A 19,762-nucleotide genomic window follows, 5' to 3' on the forward strand; every position below is an offset into this window, starting at 1 on the left:
TGCTTGCTCATGTTCTCTGTGGGGAAGGCAGAGAGGTCAAAAATACTTCAGCAACAGAGTTCACACAGCATTTTCAAGCACAGGGTACACAGCACAAGGATTTCACCCTGCTGCCTCTCTTCTAAGCTTGCATGCTTAGGCCTTGCTAAATACAGTGGGGATGAAACCTGCAAAGAGCACGGCATTACCGGGCTGTGCAGAGGAACATTGTATTCACAGGCTCTTTAAAGACAGACACTGACCTATTTATAGCTGATGAGATACAAAAGTTCCCCAAAGAACTTCACATGCCCTTTCTATCCTCACATTCCTTAATTCTCAGCAGAATCCAGATGTTGGACAGTTAAACACAGCATGAGTTCTCAGTCCAGGTTTTCAAGCCCACTCCTGAGCAGTGCTCTGGCACTGGTGCAGGTTAGTTAAGCAGCCTGATCTTGGGATGGCACAAACTACTGTGAACTACACTAGCAGAGCTGAGTGTAAATTGCCAAGCAGTCTTAGAATCCTGATGCTCATGGAATGGCATCCCTCATTTATGGGACCTGTCAAGTAACTTCTAAAAGACTTCACAGAGCTGCCCACCCAGGAGAGATGATTCCTACCAGCTCACAGCTGTCCAGAAACTCCACAGCCTGAATCTCTCATAATCTAATTTACACACTCAGCTCTAAGAGGCAGTGTTAGACACTTTCCCTTCAAAACACTTAATTCTTCAAAATTGTTATGCTTCCCACTTTGCTTTGTTTTGCGTTCACTATAAAGAATGGAGTTATTCTACCACTTATTCAATTTTAAAATTCATTTGGGTTTAACATTACCATAAATGGAAGAGAATTTGGTATGAATCTTTGAAGAAAAGCTTTAATTACATTTCACATTTTTTATTTTGTCATAAACAAGAAAGCTTGCTTATGCTGTTACGATATATTAAAATTTTTTTCTTACCCAAATACACATTTCTCTCTGTAAGAGAGAAATTTCCACACGGTTGCTTTCAACTGTTGCCCACTGAAAAACTCTGTGTGTGTACGCTCACATAACTAAAAGTGCTGTATTTTTTAGTACTTTGCATTTTTCTTCATACAAATCTAACAAAAAATTTAGACACACAGCCACCACCTAACTGCTATCAGAATTATATACAACTGAGCTAAAATCAGTGTAACTTAAAGTTTGAGTTGGGATGGTCTAATAGTCTGAAACCAGACCATGAAGCAAGAAATCAGGTCTTATAATTTTGTTTCTAATTTCACAACCTCAAGGAAGTCCTTGAGTTCACAAACTCAAGGAAGTCCAAAAGGACTTTGGAGTCCTTTTGCTAATCAAAAAGGAAAGGAAGAAGACTTGGTGCAGCAAAGTTGCTGCTGCTTATGAAGACTGACACTGGAAGATAATAGGGGAATCCTCACATACTAAAGCTGACTTCATTTTTTAAGATGCAGTGAATAATCTTGGAAAGGTTAATGTCCTAATTTAATATGATTTGTTTGGATGACCAAAGCCAGACAGAGGAGAGAAATTAGTAACACACAAGTAATTGTCATATCCTTCTAATACCACACATGAAGAGCTGATATGAAAACAAAATGGTGTAAAAAGGGGAAACAAAGGATATTAATGAAACCTGTTGTTTCTCAAGTCATAGGGATATCGTGATCAAGCTACGAGGTTGTTACTTGAGAAATCATCGTAACCTGATCACTGTATCTCTACAACCAGACCAAGACCTGTGTCTAGCACTAATACACACAAATGCATGCATGTGACAACACCACAATCATCAGTCAACATACTTTTGAGACATTTCATTTTATCCTTTAGCCCTGAAACACAGTAAGTGGGATTATTGTATTTTTTAAACAGCTGCACTCATCACATGTCACTTTTATGTCATGCAAGTACATTTCTAAAAGAACTTCCTCCTCATCCTTTACCCATACAGGTCTGAAGTACAACATTGTAGACAGTCAAAGGGTGATGGAGTGTGCACTCCTAAGTTTATTCAAAAGCATCATTCTACAAGTTTGTAATTAGCATGTGTAACACATCCAATTTTGTTGTACTTTTTCAGGATAGCTGGGGAATGCAAATCAGTAACAGATCACTGACAGATGTCACACAGCCATACAGAATGAGATTTAGGTTCCCATAAGAGATCAAGCCCAGGCAGGGCACAGAAATGTGCTAGGTCATTTTAGGGGTGAAGGAGGATGTCTCTTGCTTTCCTCTTCATCCAAAGTTAGCTTCTGCTAACTTTGAGAAAAATGGGAGCAGGCTAAACATGTTCTTATAAAATGTTGCTGTGGCTGTCCTTTCTGAAGTGCGAGAGTTTCGATTCCACATATTCATATTCTAAAACAAACAAAGGGAGCATCAATGCATTAAAAATCCCACATTCACAGCACCTACCTCCATTGGCCAGAAGATTTTCTTGGACTTTATCTTTTGAGTCCTCTATAACTTCTCCTATGTACTGGGCTATTTTCTTTATTACGCTTAGGTGTAACAAGAAAACTATGTTAGTGAAATTGTAACAAAATTGTAACAAAGCAGTTATCACAATGATCTAATAAACACAGAGATGCCCAAACAAAACACCTGAAGCAAGGCAGGTTACTTTGCAATTCAAATGATGATAAAAAAATCTATGATATATTGCAGAACTAAATTTCTTATCTCTTAAATACATTGATCTCTGCAAAAACACAGGTAATGTCATTTATCCAGCACTCTAGACTGATCAAGATTCAGTCTTCTCTACACTCATTATACTCATAGCAGAAACCAGAAGGCAAGAAACCCATGTTTAAAACTCCAAAGGTGATGAAGGAACACAAGGCTACATACAGACAACATTGACTGAAAATTCGTTCCCTAGAATGCCAAAGAAACTCTAAGGGTTGCCGACAGAAGGTTCTTATAAAGTACTCAGAGGTAAATGGCAGTGTTCACTTGTTTGACAGGGAGAACTTCCTTCTTGTTCTTTTTCTTTAGGGGAATCTTTCTCTCTTATCTTTAGCATGATGGACAAGACATTCCTTTAAGGTATAGGAGAACTAGACTGAAATCCTTCTGCCCGATTCAGAGTAGTGATTTGAACAGAGCCCCTCCTGGAGAACACTATCTCCACACAGTTACTTATTCTTTGCTGATTTAAAAAAATGAATTAATTAAGTCCCTCTAGCAGTAGATCCCCCTGTCTCTAGTCAAAGTACCTGTCTCATACAGGCTAAGAGACTTTCTGGTTGTTCAAGTATCCTTCTGCACTCAGAGATATTCACAGAATTTGGCTTTCAGTTCCCTAACTGTTCCAGGTTGACTACACACTGTAAAAAAAAAAAGCAGCAGCTACAAAGCAACTGCCTGATCATGAAATTGGTGGAGACATGAAGTGGACATAATCCTTGGCACAGTGATAGGGAGCGTAATGGCAGGCTTCTTATCCCTTTCTTTCCTTCCTGAGGGGAGACTACTACAGCTGCAGATGAGCTGCAGACTGAAAGGGCACCTACAGTGTTTGGACAATGTATCTTGTGACATCCTGTGGTTTTCAAGAGCTCAGGAATAGGACTTTGGGCCAGGTACAGTCTTTCCTGATATGAGGAAAACATCAGAGAAAAGAATTTTCATTCACGTGCTGCAAGGCAGTTACATCTATCTCTATTCCCGTGAAAAAACTTACAGTCTTGGGAAAGGTTTTCTAGTCCTGTGACAGGGAGGAAAAAGATGAGATTGCTGATGCTGCCAAGAATGCAGTAGTTGGTAAGACCAATAGAAGGAGTCTATAGATCTTATGGAGAAAGCAGTCCATGGGGAAGTGTATAAACCAGAGATTTTCCAAAGTAGCTTTCATTACTGTTTCACTGAGTGAGCAGCTTTCACAGTCAACACTTAAACCTCTGCCTTTAGATGAGATGAATCCCACCTTGAGCAAATATCACGCTCAAATGATGCTTTAAAAAGGAAAGGGTTTCAGCTAAACTGCCTCACGAAGTAGTAGTAAAAACCCATAAAAAGGATAGCTCCATTTAACCTATTGTTACGTCTTGAAAGACTCTCACATTTTGCTTCTGCAAGTGCTGCAATATCATTACCTTCCAATAAAAAAAGTCAAAGTCTTTAAGTGATACTGAAAACAAAAAGGTGCTACCAGCCAGGCCTCCAAAACACTACAGGGAGCAGAAGTCCTGCAATCTGAGGCTGCTGCCAAATGCTCTGCTGATAGAGAACAGGGAGAATCCCCAGTTAACAGTGACCCAGAGGACTGTCAATATGAGAGAGCTCCATGCTACCACAGGGTGACATGGAAAAACACTCTTCCTCCCTGAGTAAATAAATAATAAAAGTATGTGGAAACAATAGCTCCTGTAAGCTCTTGCCCCTTCTCTGCTGTCCTGGCAGGAGGCAGCGCTGACAGGTTTGCACTGCCTGGCTTTACTGGCAGCTGTGTTTATCCAGCAACAGTTCAGCAGGCAGCTCTTTCAGAGGAGCAGGAACATGACTGCTCAGGTCATCTGAACAGGCTTGTAACCCTCTGGATGCCATTTACTTCAATCAAGTGTGAGTGCTTGGCATTTTAACCCCTGAATCACAATTCAGACATAAACCTTAGGCATTTATTTAATGCAAAATGCTTTTGTATGTCCTTGTGGGACTCAATCTGCTAATACATTTGATTTTTCTCTTGTGTTGATGAATCTGTGTTGATTATTATCTGTTACTATTCTAATGCTTTTTTAATTATTTTTCAATGTATCCCTCTTATTTTTAAATGTCGTTGATCCTTCTTGGTTACCTATCTTGATAGGCAAATGGGACAAACAGGAAGAGTCCTTGCCTCAGCAGATAACAGTGGAAGGGCCTCACTGTTGCTTGCCTATCTGCTACCCTGACTAGAGACACCTTCCATGAGAACAGTTAGCAGGTATTGGCACTGTCTCTTCCCAGATTTACCCCCATTCCCATTTCCTTCTCTGCAGTATGAACCAGAGGCCTGAACATGTTTACAAAGAATATGGGGCAGTATTTTCGGCAGGGTCACTATGGAGATGCTTTTCTTGATTAATTAAGTTGCTCTGTCCTGCTAAAAATCCTGAAAAAGCAATATGGTTTAGTTTTAGGTAGTCTTTCAATGCAAGATATGAATCATATTCTATGATCCTAGAAACATCAATGTTGTGTGCAGTCCAGAGTGATCAAATGTAATCATCCTAATACAGACTTCGTGTAGCACCAATAAAATTAAAAGAAAAAAAATTCTATGGAGAAATGTATTGTAGCAGACCTACTTTGACCCAAACTGCCCAGCCTAGATGCCAACAGTTTCTGTCAGGGTTTCTGTATATGTTTGCAATTGCCTGATAAAAACCTATGAAAGGATTGAGCATATTTAGATAAGCAAATCCTTTTCAGTCTGGACTGGGAGAAAAAAAGGCTAAAAGCCCCAGAGCTAACACATGACCAAAACTACATGTGTTCATAGTTGCATGCTTCCAAAGCAAAAAATAGAACAAAGTAGAAAGACCCAGCAGCTTATACTTTCATTGTCTCAAACTCTACTTTGTGCCATGAAGCATCTTACAACCTGGCATTTTCTCAGCTTGCTACAATGTATTATTCTTTGTACATCCAGGTCAGTTTGGTCCAAAAGGCAAACTTGGCAATGATCAGCAAGTCATGGTCAGATCATGCAAGTCTTTGCTTGAGTAGGTTTTATACAATGTGAGTCAATATTCTGGCTTTCAAGGAGTTTAAAAGCCTGAAAGGGAGACGTTTGGATTTTATTTAAAATAACTTAATCCTTAGAACTCCTATATCTGTTTGCAAAGGGACAGAAGGCTCTACAGAAATACTCTGTGAAAACAAGATCAGGAAGGGCTTCATCTTCTCTAAAAGCTGTTTTATTAAGTTTCTGGATGGGGGAGGAAGAATGTTCTTAAACAAACAAACAACTCACCTTTTTAAGCAGTTTCCTTTTGAGAAACAGCTTTCCTAGCACTGCCACTCAAATCACTGTGCAGAGAAAACTATCACAGACTCCATTCAGCTAAATTTTAAGGAATCATCCTCTCCTTATGATGACTTCATGACAATCAACACAAAGGTTAAACAAAGCCTACCCACTTTAGTCCAGCTGTAGTCCAGGCTGAACTGAGTCAGACTGAGGTGAACACAAGGACATACCATCTCATAAAAACAATGTCTGTTTCTCATTTGTAGATAGTAAATAAGATCTATTTTACCTTTCAGCAAAGCTATCAAGTTTTCCCAACTCATCTGACAGACCAACAAGAGCATCCAGTGTCCCCACCTGTGCAAAAGATGAGAATTAGGTGAAAGATGCACAACTCTGCCTAAGGCTTCTGTTGGCAGAGCCTTAAGGGGACTGATTTGTGCTTAACACTCGTGAATTCAATAGTTTGGCTGAACTTTATCTACTTTGTGGAAAATAGTAGCAATTCCTTTACCCAGGACCTAGGACATAAAAAGCCTTTTCCAATAAAGGAAAAAAATACGTGTAGTGTCAAGATCACACATCACTGTCTTCCTGATTTCATTTCATCCTGTATCATTCATTGAGCTGCATAGTCTTTAACCTGATAAAACAATGACTAGAAATGCACAAAAATAATGCACACATACAAACAAGTCAGATGTACTAAGAGAACCAAGAGAAGCAGCACTTAGAGACCCTGAGACAGAGGGTCTCTGTCTGAGTTTTTGCTATTACCAAAGATAAAGTCTCTCACAAAGCCACTTCCAACCAACACCTGCTTTTTGTATGACTCAGTCACCATCCTGTATTTATGGTATTGCAGTATATTGTTAAATTTTTTCTTCTAATGTTGCCCGCTCAACATTATGAAGGGTCAAGCTGAGGGAGAAGAAAAAAATTTTATATAGAACAAATAGCAGAATGTGAATGGGTGTCTTCAGATACTCCAAATGCTTTAGTTCCTTTAGCATAAGCAGACTCACACTACCACCAGTTGGGTAAGGTCCACAGATGGTATAAATAAGGTCCATAGATGGTAAAAATAATATTGATCTCAGGTGTGTATGCAAAAAGCAACATTACCAGTCTGAAACATTCATGTGACAATTCAGTAGGTTATTACTTGAGAACAGGCCATGCTCCCCTGTTACTTGGATCCTTATGTACTTGGAAGAGCTCAAGTTATAACTGTTAACAATCTTTTTGGATTAAAGGCAGATCCTGGGTGCACTAAGTGTAGCATTGTTAAGTGATGGTGATGACAAATCCCCAAGGAATCAAGTTCTACATCTGTGGTAGCTCTATTGACTTTAATGCAGCAGATCTTGATTACCTCATAGCCACTACTGAAATAGAAATAAAAGTGCAGATCTCATAAAATAATTTTTAAAATCATGGATTAATACCCTTTGAATTTATATGATATTATGAAGCTGGATAATGCAGCTGAATAAACACACACATCAATTTCCCAAGGACTAATGTGCATTGTAGCACTGCTTTCTCTGTCAGCAGTGTTACTGCTGTGGTTCTAGCTACTCCCTTTGCATTAGCAATCCATCATGTAAAGTGCTGTATGTCTTTCATGACTAGGAGCAAATTGTTCATGGAATGTAAGAGATTAGTTATTTAACTTATTCATTTTTCCTTCTGATACATGTACCCTTCCAATGTGAAGGTCAGCTTTGAGCACAATGACTTACTTCTCTCTGATCAATTTTCAGTTGACTGAACACAACTCATCCCCCAACCACAGTCTTCTTCTACTCTCTGCATGTTATTCCGAAAGATAAATCCCATGTTTATCCTAAAGGATAAATCCCACAGTTATCCCAAAAGTCTTTAGCCCTAGCTAGTGCTGCTGTATTGCCCATACACAAACCCCTTCTTCACTTACCTTTAAGTCTGGAATATGGAATTTGCTGTTGCTGGACAGGTTGGATTTAGATGTCACAGTGTTCATTCTCTCCCATGCCTGCAGATTTGTTTTATCTCCTGGAGCAGAAATTAGCCAGAACTCTGACATTATCTAGTATTTTTCCTTCACTCCTGCTCACTGCAGAAACTCAAAGCAGGTAAGTGGTTGAAAAAGCACAGCACAAAGCGTGTTCTTCCCTAAGAACAGAAAGAGTTAGAACAGATTACTGATTTTTTTTTTTTTTTCAGAAACACCAGGAGAGTGAGTCAGTCCTATGTCTCAGGCTGAAATGGAACATGACCTTCCCCAGCATGTCACGGAAAGAGTGTGACTGTTCTTTCCTTCTCAGGGTTGATCCATCCAGTTTCGGAATGAAGAAATGAAGCTTCCTCCTCCCCTTTTCCCTCCCGACCTGTTCCATTTGCCTTGCGCTGTACGTCCAGTCACCACTGGGGAGTCTGGGGACTTCACCAAACCACCCAAACGTAATAAAACATTTCTGCTTGATAACCATTCTCAAATTGTTGGATACTTGTAGGAAAAATTGAAAGCAAGACTTCTGCTGAACATAAAGGCTACAAAAGATGCCACTGGCAAGAATGGAATATTGCTTTCCCCTGTGTTTTTTCTTCCCCGGCTGGATAGGAAGGAGCTGGAGGAAGGCAGGTCCTGGAGTACAGAGACGGTACCGTCACACCACCACAGACAGAACAGTCTGTCCCGGAGGGGGGACAGGTACTGTGGCGTGAAGCGAACAGATGAGGGCAGGAGAGCGAACAGCGGGCACCGCACCGCAATCCCCCGTCCTTCTCCAGGGCTCCCCTGGGGCACCCCCGACTCACGCCCTCGCTCTCCGGTGCCCGGGACGGGGCAGGTGTGGCACTGGCCCCTGGGCACCGACCGCTGTCAGCGCGGGTGTGGGGGATGTGGGGGATACCGGGTCTCTTCCCGCTGCCTCACCTGCCCGCGCTGCTCCCTGTGCCCGCCGCTCCCGGCCCGGCGGCTCCCGGCGGCTCCCGGCGGCTCCCGGCGGCTCCCGGCGGCTCCCGGCGCGGACACGCTCGGAGGCGGCCGGGGCAGGGTCGGGGCGGAGCGGAGCGGCCGCCGGATCCGCGAGTGAGTGCGGCGAGGTGAGGGCTCCCTCCCGGGCCACGGTGGGCTGCTGTGCTTGGTGCTCTGTCACAGCTCTGACTCCGACAGCTTTGCATCTTTTTACTGTCTTTTGAAGTGGTACAAATAATGCAGAGGCCATTAGTTTTGTGTTGAACGCTGACTGCGTCTAGCACGCCTGAAGGTTTTGGAGTAACTAAAGAAACTTCTAGGAAAGTCTTGTTTATAGGACTTCCCTGGGTGCTTTATTTAACAAATAAGTGGTGCAGAAGCCCCCAAGGTAGTGATGCTTTCGCTCCTGGAGATGCTTCTTCCTTGGTACATAGCTGTGGTGTTTAGTCCTTACCAAGTCTTGAGCTTGTGTTATGTTGCCTTAAGCTTGCTTAAGACATTGGGAGTGTTTCATAGGTTGGGCGGAGGAATGTTCTTGCGAGCCATCTAATGCAGGTATGTTCTGAAGGAAGCAAGTGTTTAAGCACCTGCCTCTGAAAAGCATCTCTGCAAGTGAGAGTCTAAGCCTCACACAGGTGGTTATCCAGTTCTCGTCTTCCAGTTGAGTGGTCTAATCCCTATGCAGTCATACAGCACTTAGACAATCTCTTCTATTACTAAGGGCTTATTTTCTTCAAAAGACAGTGCATTATTTACTCATGTTTCTGTGTATCAAATGTAAATGAAGCCCCACGAGAAATTAAACAGAAAGATGCTTGTGGTTTTCCACATGACCTGCTGTAAACAGAGAGGGTTTGAGATGCTGGGGCCAGGTAAGTCTGGTCATGCAAAGAAGAGCTCTTGACACTTTCAAGAACCTTAGATGAAGACCTCTAATGAGTTTGAGTATCTTCAGCACTCGGTAGAAGCATCTGATGCAAGGCATCCTGCATCATTCCATGTAAGTTGTGCTTTAGGTAGCTAACACACAGGTCAAGGTCTTAGGCTCTAAATTTATAGACTCTTTAGATTAGCCAACGATTCATCTTCCTTTGCTTCTCTTTAACATTTTTAGTGATTTATAAAAAAGCAATACATGTGTGGAGGAGGAGAGTGTATACTCCAGAAAAAGACATTGAGATTTGTAGCTGAAATAATCAGTCTGTGGAGGCTTTTTTGGTTTATTCTTTTTCCTTTCTAGGCTAATTAAACATTCAGTGCTCATAACTGCTATGATTTTAATTCTTTTCAATCACAGACCGCTAGGGCACAACAAAGGGTTTTCCAGAAAGCCAAAAAATTCCAAAAAATGAACATATGGTGTGTGAGATGGTATTCATAGAAAGTGATTATTGTCTAATCTTCCTTTTTGTTGTTTTTTTTTCTTTAGACTATACATTTTAATAATGAAAACAGAATTAACTGATGCTCAAGCATGTACATCATATATATCTACTCCTAGACTAGTAGTCTGAAAGGTATAGTAAACCTCATCACCTGGATAAGGCAGTTCTTTCCCACCTCAAACCAGTTTTTACTGGATCCTTGCTGCAGTCTCAAGCTGTGGAAATGCTTTGCATGATTAATTTTAGAAATGTTACATTCTCATAAGCTTCTTAAATTTAGAATTGTGTAAGTTGACGCTAGTGTGAAGAGAACAGAAATGTTTCTTGATGCAGTGGTGCTAGATTTTGGGGATGCTTCTGTATGCATGGATGCTACGACTACTAAGGTAAAATCCAAGTTCAAGGGTTGTTGGATTTCTGGATTCTACAATATATGCTATTTCCTTCCTAAACATTCTTTTAGTAGCAATGCAACTTTTTTTATTTTTTCATATTTCACATTTGTTTTGTTACTATTATTAAAGTGAAAATATTACGCTACTTTATTGTTTTCATAGAAAATGATCAATTACACATGATGTTAATACCTAAGCAATGTCCTGCTGAACGTCTTCTATTATCATATTTTCTAGTTTTATTACAACTTTTTAATCTTTATTTTTTTCCCCACTACATATTTTTCAGGCTGGATGAAGCAGCAGTGGAGGTGGAAGGGAAGAAGCAGGCAGCACCGCATCCTGTGGGACAAGGAGAGTGTGCTGCAGTCTGGTGGTAACACAGCTCTGACAGCTCATGACTCCTCAGCCATTTCCCTGGCTGGCCCTGCATGTGGTGCCATGTGATCTCAGAGCTGTCTAATTCCCTCATGATCATCACGTGGTTTTCTGTTTCCTTTGATCCATCAAGGCAATTAACTTTTCTGTGACTCTGCCTCTCTCTGTATTTATGAGTACTTTTTCAGATGTCACACTAAGGAACAAAATTCTGCCTCAAAACAGTCATTAACAGTACTGAAATATCCTACTTGAAGTATCTCCCAAACAACTTTCTCAAACAGATAACCAAAATTAATTACCTAGACAATTATGACACTGATACTAGCGAGAAAGCTTGTTTTAAGCTTGCAAAACAGCAGCCATAGAGCCGTAGTTCTCTATAAAACAAATTATACAGCTATTATGAGCATTACCTATTTAGTTTTCTAATAACATGTGGGGTGTTTTTCCTCTGCTCAAAACCAATCTTTTAAATCCTACTTCCCAACCCTCCATGTTTTACTATTGTTGCAGCAATATATTTAAAATTGTAGTCTAAAACATTTCAGTGAAGAACGTCCTAAATAATTTCATAATTTTCTGTGTACTTTCAATATTAGTATATGAACTACCTATCATAATTTCTTAGCTATGTATCTATTTCTTAATTATGTTAAATAATATTGGAATATTGATTACTCGCTCTCTGTGTATGTGAAGTGCAGCAGAATCTTCTTGATGAACTTTTTTTTATATTGAACATGAAAAGTGAATGTACCTGACAGCTTGTCCTTAACATAATCATATGTATATACCTATTGCAGGGGCACTGTCTAGTTGTCATTAAAACCAGGAAAGGTAACATTCAGTTTGCTTATCACCACTGTTCAGAACACTGCACCACCATGGCCAACACCAGTACTGCACACAGCAAAATCTGACACTAAAAAAAGAAAGAAAAGGCAAGTAACATGATTTGCTCTTTGTTGAAAGCATCCCGTATCTCACATATTTGCAGTCAGTTCATCTACTTGCTCATCTATATTCATTTGAATGGAAAATCTAGAAGTATATCATTACTACATTCAACAAAAATTAATGATATACTTTTTAAATTCTGTAGTCAGTGTAACAGGCAGATTTGGCTGCTCTTAAGTTATCTGGATTGAAATTTTTAATAGCCTACATTCTAGTTCATTTTTCCCCTTTGATTTTCTAAGAAGTCTTAAATGAATGACTGGCCAGGCTTGAATTTATCAACTTTTCACTCAAACTAAATTGACTGAAAAGAATAAAAATATAATTTTAAGACATTTGAAATAAAACACTGTTCCTTGCTGTGCAGTCAGAACCTCTGGGTTCTACTGTTCTTTGTTTGCACTGTAGTCAGCTAAATGCATCTAGGGAATGGACAAGAGGGTCAGGAATCCTTGTGTAGTCTAAGCGAAAGAAAGTCACATAATTCTCCTGACTGCAAGAATCTCCAGTGTTTTATACCTCTAGGAATTCTTTGTAGGTTCAGACCTCCTGACTCTGCTTAATGCCTTTTGAGGTGCCCTGGAGCATCCTGTTGGGCCTTCAGCTGCTGTTCCAGGGTAACATTGGACTTCTGTCACACCAACCAACCCCGTGCAGATGTCTGGGATTCCTTAAGGACATTCTGAATAGTGGACAAGGTAATTCAGCTTTAAATGTCTACTAACAGCTTGTGATGCTCTAATTAGATGGTGGAACCTAGATATGATGGAGCTTACCCCATAGAAGACACTCAGTGGCTGCTGCACCTCCTCACACTTCATTAACTGCATTTACCAGGGATGAGATGCAGCTGCCCCAGCTTCTAGTGCCACCAGAGATGTCCCTGGAGGTCCTCCCTGGCCTCCAGATTATGCTGCAGAGGGCATGGTTTTTCCATAGGTCTTGTGTCAGCCCCATCTAGGTGTCCTGGACACAATACAGCATCTCAAAGGCCACTAGAGAACCTACATTTAAGCAAGTGAAGCCTTAACACTCTGAAACTGGAGCTTAAACACCTAGCACCCACATAGGCACCTATATTTAGGTGTGCTCATTTCCCAGGAATCTCAGCTATAACAGCCTCTAGCACAAACTAGAATAGAGGCCTTTCTAGTCATGATATTGGTATCATCATTGTTGCAATACATCATCCAGGGGACCATGCATAAGAATTACTTGAAACAGCTTCTGTTTGCATCTTGTATCAGAATTACGTATTGTTAAGAATTTAGTTGTGATTTTCACTGTTTCTTGAAGATGTGTGTAGATCAGATATAGATTATTTTAGTCTCTTGTAAATTGGAACAGGAACAATTGGAATTATTTGCATATCTTTTTTTTTTTTTTTTATGGTTGCTGGCAAGGTTCTGATGAGCTAAATCCTGGATTCACTGTTTTCCACGGATATCGGACACAGTTCACCACAGGCTGAGAAAATTAAGCTCCTCCACCAAGGCTGCCAAATAACTCCAGCCTTCCTGATTTCACATGGAGATCATCCAGAATGGGACCACAGCCAGCCTGACAGACACCTCAATGGCATTGATATTTGAGGTTTTTTGCAGTGGAATGTACCATAGAAACTACATATAGCTGAGACAAGTGATTTAAAGGGATTAATCAAGCAAAGTAAAGAACTAATGAAGAAGGGAACTGAGGCAGCCAGCCAAGCAACACCAAGTTACTCTATAATCAGGTGTATTGTCTTAAAGAAGTGCATAAGGCAGTCATTCAGGACTTTGGGGGCTCCAGACATAAGATAACCACCAGAGACTCCTGATGAAGCCCCTCATAGACCTTGTAAAGATGTGTATATATGCTAATAAGTGTTGGGAAATGTCATAAATATGTAACAAGAATGTGGGGAATGAAAAATGAATCATGTAATGCAGACATAAGCTGTAGTGAAGATACCTCTGGGTGCACTTTGGCAAGCTGATTCCATTCCCAGGGCACCGGGCCTGCTGTGATCATGCAGTGCATCATAATAAAGAATGCCTGCTTCCTAAAACTCACAAATTGAGTCTGAGAGGTTTCTTTTAAGAGCCGATTTTAGGCAACAGCAGCACCGTGACTCGCGTGATGGACACCTCACTGGCACCACAGCCTGTTAGATGCACACCCTGATGGCACCACGACCTGCCTGGTGGACACCTCAGTGGCACCATGACCTTCCAGATGGACACCTCAGTGGCACCATGACCCCCGCCTCGCTGACACCCCGATGGCACCACAGCCGGCCTGACGGACAGACCGGGCCCTTCCCGTGGGAAGCCGGAGCAGCGGAGCTGTTTCGCCGTGAGCTGCGGCGCCGGCAGAGCGGGCTGTGCCGCAGGTTTGCTGCGCTTCCCTCGCCTCTCCCCGGTGTGAAGGAGGGGCAGCGCCGCCGACCCCAGGCCGCCCGCCCCGCGGGTCCCGCCCGCCGGCGGAAGCGATCCCGCCTTCCGCTTCCCCTGTGCCCGGGAAGGGGCGGGAGCGGCCGCGGCCATGCAGGTCTCCAGCCTCAACGAGGTGAAGATCTACAGCCTGAGCGCCGGCAGGAGCCTCCCGGAGGTGAGGGCGGCGGGGGGGACGCGGCCGGCCCGCTCCGGGTCCCGCAGCGGGAGCTCGAACCGCGCGGTGCCGGCGCTGGGCTGAACCCCGGCCGGGCCGGCCCGCCTGCCCGGCCCATGTGCGCTCCTGTTGGGCATCCTCACCGAAACACAGCCATAGGTGTTCGTTCAGCTAAAAATGTGGTTTGAGTGCGTTATTGCTCTGAATGTAGGTCTGTTGTTCCACAGACCCTTAAGCAGCACGACTTTGTAAGTTTTCTTGGTGTGCAATCGTTAAACTTATCAGTGGAAATTTGTAAAATAATCAAGAGGAAAAGAATTAGCGCGCTAAATGTCTTATACTTCAAATGCTTGGATAAACTTTAAATGATTCTCAGGTGCCTGAGTGAATAATGAGCTTAACTCTTATGTATGTATTTGTTTGCAGTGGCTTTCAGACAGGAAGAAAAGAGCTTTACAGAAGAAAGATGTGGGTGAGTTTTGCCCTTGCGGGGTCCTCAGCTTTATACATACACAACATTCAGGTCCAGAGCAGATACTTCACTGATATGAGGAAGTTATTTCTAGCTCATATTCTAAAAACTACAAAATTAAAGCTACAAATAGTTACTTTGACTTATATAGCTTTATGGGAACAGAATATTACCAGGGGTGTTTTAAATTTCAGACATTAAAATATTTGAGTTGTGGATTGTACAGAAATGCGATGGATGGATTCCATGTATAGCTTATGATAAAGTCAGACTGCAAACTCCTCTGTGTTACTATGTTAATCTTAGAACACAGATATAATCATTTTAGCCTAAATTTGTCATAGGAAATAAAAATGACTATTTGGAAGTATAGGAAGTGTTGTATAAGAAACTTAACTGAGAGAAAAATGCATTGTTAACAGGAGATGGAATACATTATACAGCATATTAATTGTGTAAAATGTGTGATGAATATTTGCTACTACATTATATAATAATTTGTTACATAGTTACCTCACAATAGTAATTTACTTGGCACAGAGCTAGCCTGCTCCTCAGTGATAACAGACTGTTAATCTGCTTATAATGTGTTAGTTAAAATATTTAAAAGATAAAATATCTTTAAAACATATTCCTTATATTCAGTTAGCTCAACATGCTTCCTTAAGAAACCATTATAGGTTTTTGGACTGATACAATTGTACTAACTTTGCAATTTTTTTTCTTTATAGATATCCGTAGAAGAATTGAACTTATTCAAGACTTTGAAATGCCCACAGTTAGCACAAAGATTAAGGTATCAAGAGATGGACAGTATATTATGGCAGTTGGTGAGTTAACAAAGTGTCTCTCTGTAGCAGAGGCCAAAAGTCCTAGAAAATCTTGACTGCAGAATGACTTAGGGTTTCAGGTAGAATTGATAAGAGTTCATTAAATGTAACATTAAATGTAACACTGAACATAGTGTTGGAAGTTTACTCTTAAGGTGTGATAGAATGGCTGTCTTGGTAGTGGTGCTGTGGAGCAGTTCTGTTTAGAATACAGAATTCTTAGAAACATAAAATGGTTTGAGTTGGAAGGGACCTTTGAAGATTATTTAGTCCAACCCCCCTACCACTGGCATTTATAACACATATAAAAAACAAATCTGTTTATAATACAGTTAAAAACTAAGTTCCGAATTATTCTATATATGTAAATTTGCTTTAAATAACTTATGAATATCACTGTTTGAGTGTTGTTTTATAGGATGGAGGATAATGCTGCATTTTGTAACTGTCAAAGTAGAATCCAAACAGGAGTACTTTAGTAGGCATTAATAGCATAAGGAGCCTTGGTCTTTCAGACTTACTGGAAGGTATTATTAATTCTGTTATGATGTACCTGGTAATCAGAAGAACCTGCATACAAGTAGGGTGCTTGCAAGCACCGAAGACAAAAATCAAGCCATAAGCTTGTGTTCCTAAGAGGCATATTTTTCCAGTCACAGAGGCTTTGGGAAGATCAGAATACTTATGCTAGAAATACAGTAAAGCCTATATATGTAAGATACTGTATGTTTTTTAAAAAATGGTTTAATGTTACTTTTTGTTTAATGTTTCTTTTAAATTAAACATCAAATTGTTCTTTCAGGAACTTACAAGCCAAGGGTCCGTTGTTTTGATACCTATCAGTTATCCCAGAAATTTGAAAGATGCTTAGATTCTGAAGGTTAGTATAAACTATGGCTGTTAACACAAGATATCTTTCATACATAATTCAGGTTGGACTCAAGTACAGATTTCTCTCCCTGTGCTGAGGGGACAGAATGTACTTTAGAGCAACACAAGAATCTGGAGTGAAACATCCCCTAGTCTTTATCTCTCTATTTTTTTCCTTGTCATCCCACTTCAGAGTTCTTTGTCGTCTTGGAACGAGTGGTGTGGGGAATGTAAGATTTACTTTGAGCCAGTAAGTGTGGGGCTCAGAGGGTGAATGTGGCTGAAGTCTGTGTTCTGTTTAGTGAATGTGACATGGGTACAGTGCCTGGGTGGTTGCCAGATCTCCCTTCTTTCCCCTTCTGTGAAGCAGTCAGGTAGGAGAGTGCACTGTTGTTGCTCAGTTTTCTCCCTGGAGCCCAAGCTCAGTAGACAAGTTACAGGATAAAGGGAATTCCCTGAGGGGTAATTTTGTTTGCTTGGTTTGCTTTTTTTTTGTTGTTTTCTTGGAAACAAGGTACTTAGGAATAGATGGTAGCATGGCCAAGACCCTAACAACACCTTGTTTGCTATTAATTTGGAGGGAGAACAACTGTGGTGAGGGAAGCAAGGAGCTACAATGGGAAAGGGAGAATTTTAGAGTGCCTGAGTTTGGGTTGGTTTGTTTGGTTGGTTTTTGTTGGTTGGTTTGTTTTTTTTTAAGACAACCAATGACTGAAAACAAATACAGAGGTGACCAAAAGAATGAGGGGATAAGCATATTCATTACAGAAGAACTGAACTGGTCTAACTCTGATGTGCATGAAAGTGCTGTGAAAAATAAAACTGCTGAATTAGCTCAGGAAAAGGGTAGTAGAGCATGGGGGTGGCTTTTTGCCCTCTGCCTTAGGACTACAAGGAGTGATACAGGGTGAAGGAACAGTGCTACAATGCAGTAACAGGGGAGGTGGTAGGGCAGGGTTTCAGAGAGACTGGGGAGAAAAGGTATGGCAAGAGTGAGACCCACTTTGAAAGATGGAATCATTGTAATACTAAATGCTTGCTGGTAATTAGAGCTTAAATTAGACCTTAATGCTTTTTTTTGAACTGGCATCTTATTAGACTGCAGAAGTATGTTTCATTTGAAGTATAGCGTAGAGTCACTTCAGGTAACTTTAAATGAGTTATCTCATTTATATGGAACCAATTTAGCTGAAGCAGCTGCTCCCTAATGTTCTCAACACAGCTGATTTTAAACTAGGCAAAGTTCAATATGTTACAGTGTTCAGCATGAATAGTAGCTTTCACATTTGTGATTTTTTTGAGACTTAGAACTTTTTTTTGTGGAAGAGTTGACCCCTTAGAAGGACAGCATGTGCCAGTTTATGCGTATGTGTCCAGATTGATGTCACATTTTGTCACCTTTGATGGAGTACCAAAGCTCCATGGACCACACACTCACCAAAAAACATTTGATTAGACCTTCCCTGCACCAATAAAATACATGACTGAGCAATGTGTTGAGGAACATGTCAAGTATACAAGAACGATAAAAAGATTACAAGATGCTTCATATATTTTTAAAGTTTTAGAAACTACTTACTGTTTTGCAAATGAAGCTATATAATTAAAGATCTTATCACAGTGCCTGCTTTGTGCATTGACACCTGTGGGGAATACTTACATGACTAAAGATTAGCATGAGTGTAAATGTTTTCAGGATTTATGCCAATGTTTGCAAATAAATTTGCTTACTTAGTTGACTTAAAATTCTCTTGCTCTCTCCTCCAGTGGTTACATTTGAGATTTTATCAGATGATTACTCAAAGGTATGTCTAATGTTTTCAATGTATAAATGAAAAAATTGTTTAGTATGTATATTAAAATGCATTTTCATATATAGTAAAGGTAGTCAATCAACACAACTTTTGGAACAAAAGTTTTTTTTAAAGAAAGCAAATAGGATAAACATTTTTTGTAGCTTTAAAATGTTGTTTGTTTTCTTTTTCTCTTTGTATTATAATTTGCTTTACCACTTCTAAAGTCTTTTCTGTAGTATAGAAATACTTCAAATAATGATCTACTCTACAAACAAAATAAGGTAAAAAATGGAATTAGCTCTTCTTTGTAGGATAATGTTTAGTCACAATCCTGTGTGATAAGTGGTACATAGATACACCATTTTTGAGATGTGGGATAGCTATAGGTAAGTTAATAACCTGATTTGTCAGTGTTGTTGTAGACATGATTATGAGCATATGAATGAGACAGAAATTGTGGAGAGAAGTAATGTCCTTTTTTAATTTTTTTTTAAAATTTCATTTATTTTTAAATTAAGTGCTGTACCTGAAGGAATCACCTGAGTTCTTAGGACATGAGCCATTTTTCAGGCCTGGTACAGTTAAATATGAAATTTAAGCATATGTAATTTCATTAGGACAAGCCATTTTGTTTTGTTTTGTTAAGTGTTTATCTTACTACTTTTTTTCTGTGAAGAGACATTACCATTTCAGGAACAGGTTTGTTTTAATAAATACTCTGTTTAATCAGAGACAAGAACATCTAGCCTTCTAGCTTTTCAAAATGTTTCCTGTGAGATTTCCAAGGAAGTGCATGAATTTAAGTAGCAGAAGATCACGACTGGTACTGTACTGTACTTGTCTGTGGGAAAATGTTTCTGGTTGTACAGACCAAACAGTTGTTTGTGAGACTGAGACATGCTGTGTTCTCAAATATGTTTCTGACTGGTTATGAACAGAACAGCTCTTGAGTGTTTTTAACTATATTTTGGACTGAAGCCCTGCTTTCTCAACTTAATACAACCTTGTTTTCAATTTTATTTTCCTAAAACTTAACAAATCCTCAGAAAGAAAACTTAATTTCAAGTAGCTGTCATGATGTTGTGGACACGTTAGAAAGAAGGAACAATATTTGAGAACTTATACTTGAAATTCTTAGAATCATGAAATTATTGATTGGAATTGGACCT

The 19,762-nt window shown here is 40.2% G+C and overlaps 2 protein-coding genes across 3 annotated transcripts in view; one reads left to right on the top strand and one right to left on the bottom strand.

Moving 5' to 3' along the window:
- The window catches only part of ATP6V1C2 (ATPase H+ transporting V1 subunit C2), an 18,027-nt gene extending 9,039 nt beyond the window's left edge, over positions 1-8,988 (bottom strand). The window contains exons 1-4 of one of the 2 annotated variants that reach the window (XM_051778340.1): positions 8,874-8,988; positions 7,893-8,110; positions 6,243-6,310; positions 2,410-2,495 (exon numbers count right to left, since the gene is read on the bottom strand). In XM_051778340.1, coding sequence (XP_051634300.1) covers positions 2,410-2,495; positions 6,243-6,310; positions 7,893-8,021 — 283 coding nt within the window. In that variant the 5' untranslated portion in view covers positions 8,022-8,110; positions 8,874-8,988. Of the gene's footprint in view, positions 1-2,409; positions 2,496-6,242; positions 6,311-7,892; positions 8,111-8,214; positions 8,735-8,873 lie in introns of those variants that run through there. The other variant, XM_051778339.1, reaches the window with a different exon arrangement.
- A 5,536-nt stretch (positions 8,989-14,524) lies between these two features.
- NOL10 (nucleolar protein 10) overlaps positions 14,525-19,762 on the top strand; it is a 50,949-nt gene continuing 45,711 nt past the window's right edge. The window contains exons 1-5 of the mRNA XM_051778312.1: positions 14,525-14,625; positions 15,052-15,097; positions 15,829-15,927; positions 16,730-16,807; positions 18,565-18,602. Of these exons, the coding sequence (XP_051634272.1) occupies positions 14,560-14,625; positions 15,052-15,097; positions 15,829-15,927; positions 16,730-16,807; positions 18,565-18,602 (327 nt within the window). The 5' untranslated portion in view covers positions 14,525-14,559. The remainder of the gene's footprint in view (positions 14,626-15,051; positions 15,098-15,828; positions 15,928-16,729; positions 16,808-18,564; positions 18,603-19,762) is intronic.

Source organism: Manacus candei, unplaced genomic scaffold (assembly GCF_025592945.1).
Source record: "Manacus candei isolate 608988 ecotype Guabito, Panama unplaced genomic scaffold, ASM2559294v1 h1tg000011l, whole genome shotgun sequence".
NCBI classification, from domain to species: Eukaryota; Metazoa; Chordata; class Aves; order Passeriformes; family Pipridae; genus Manacus; species Manacus candei.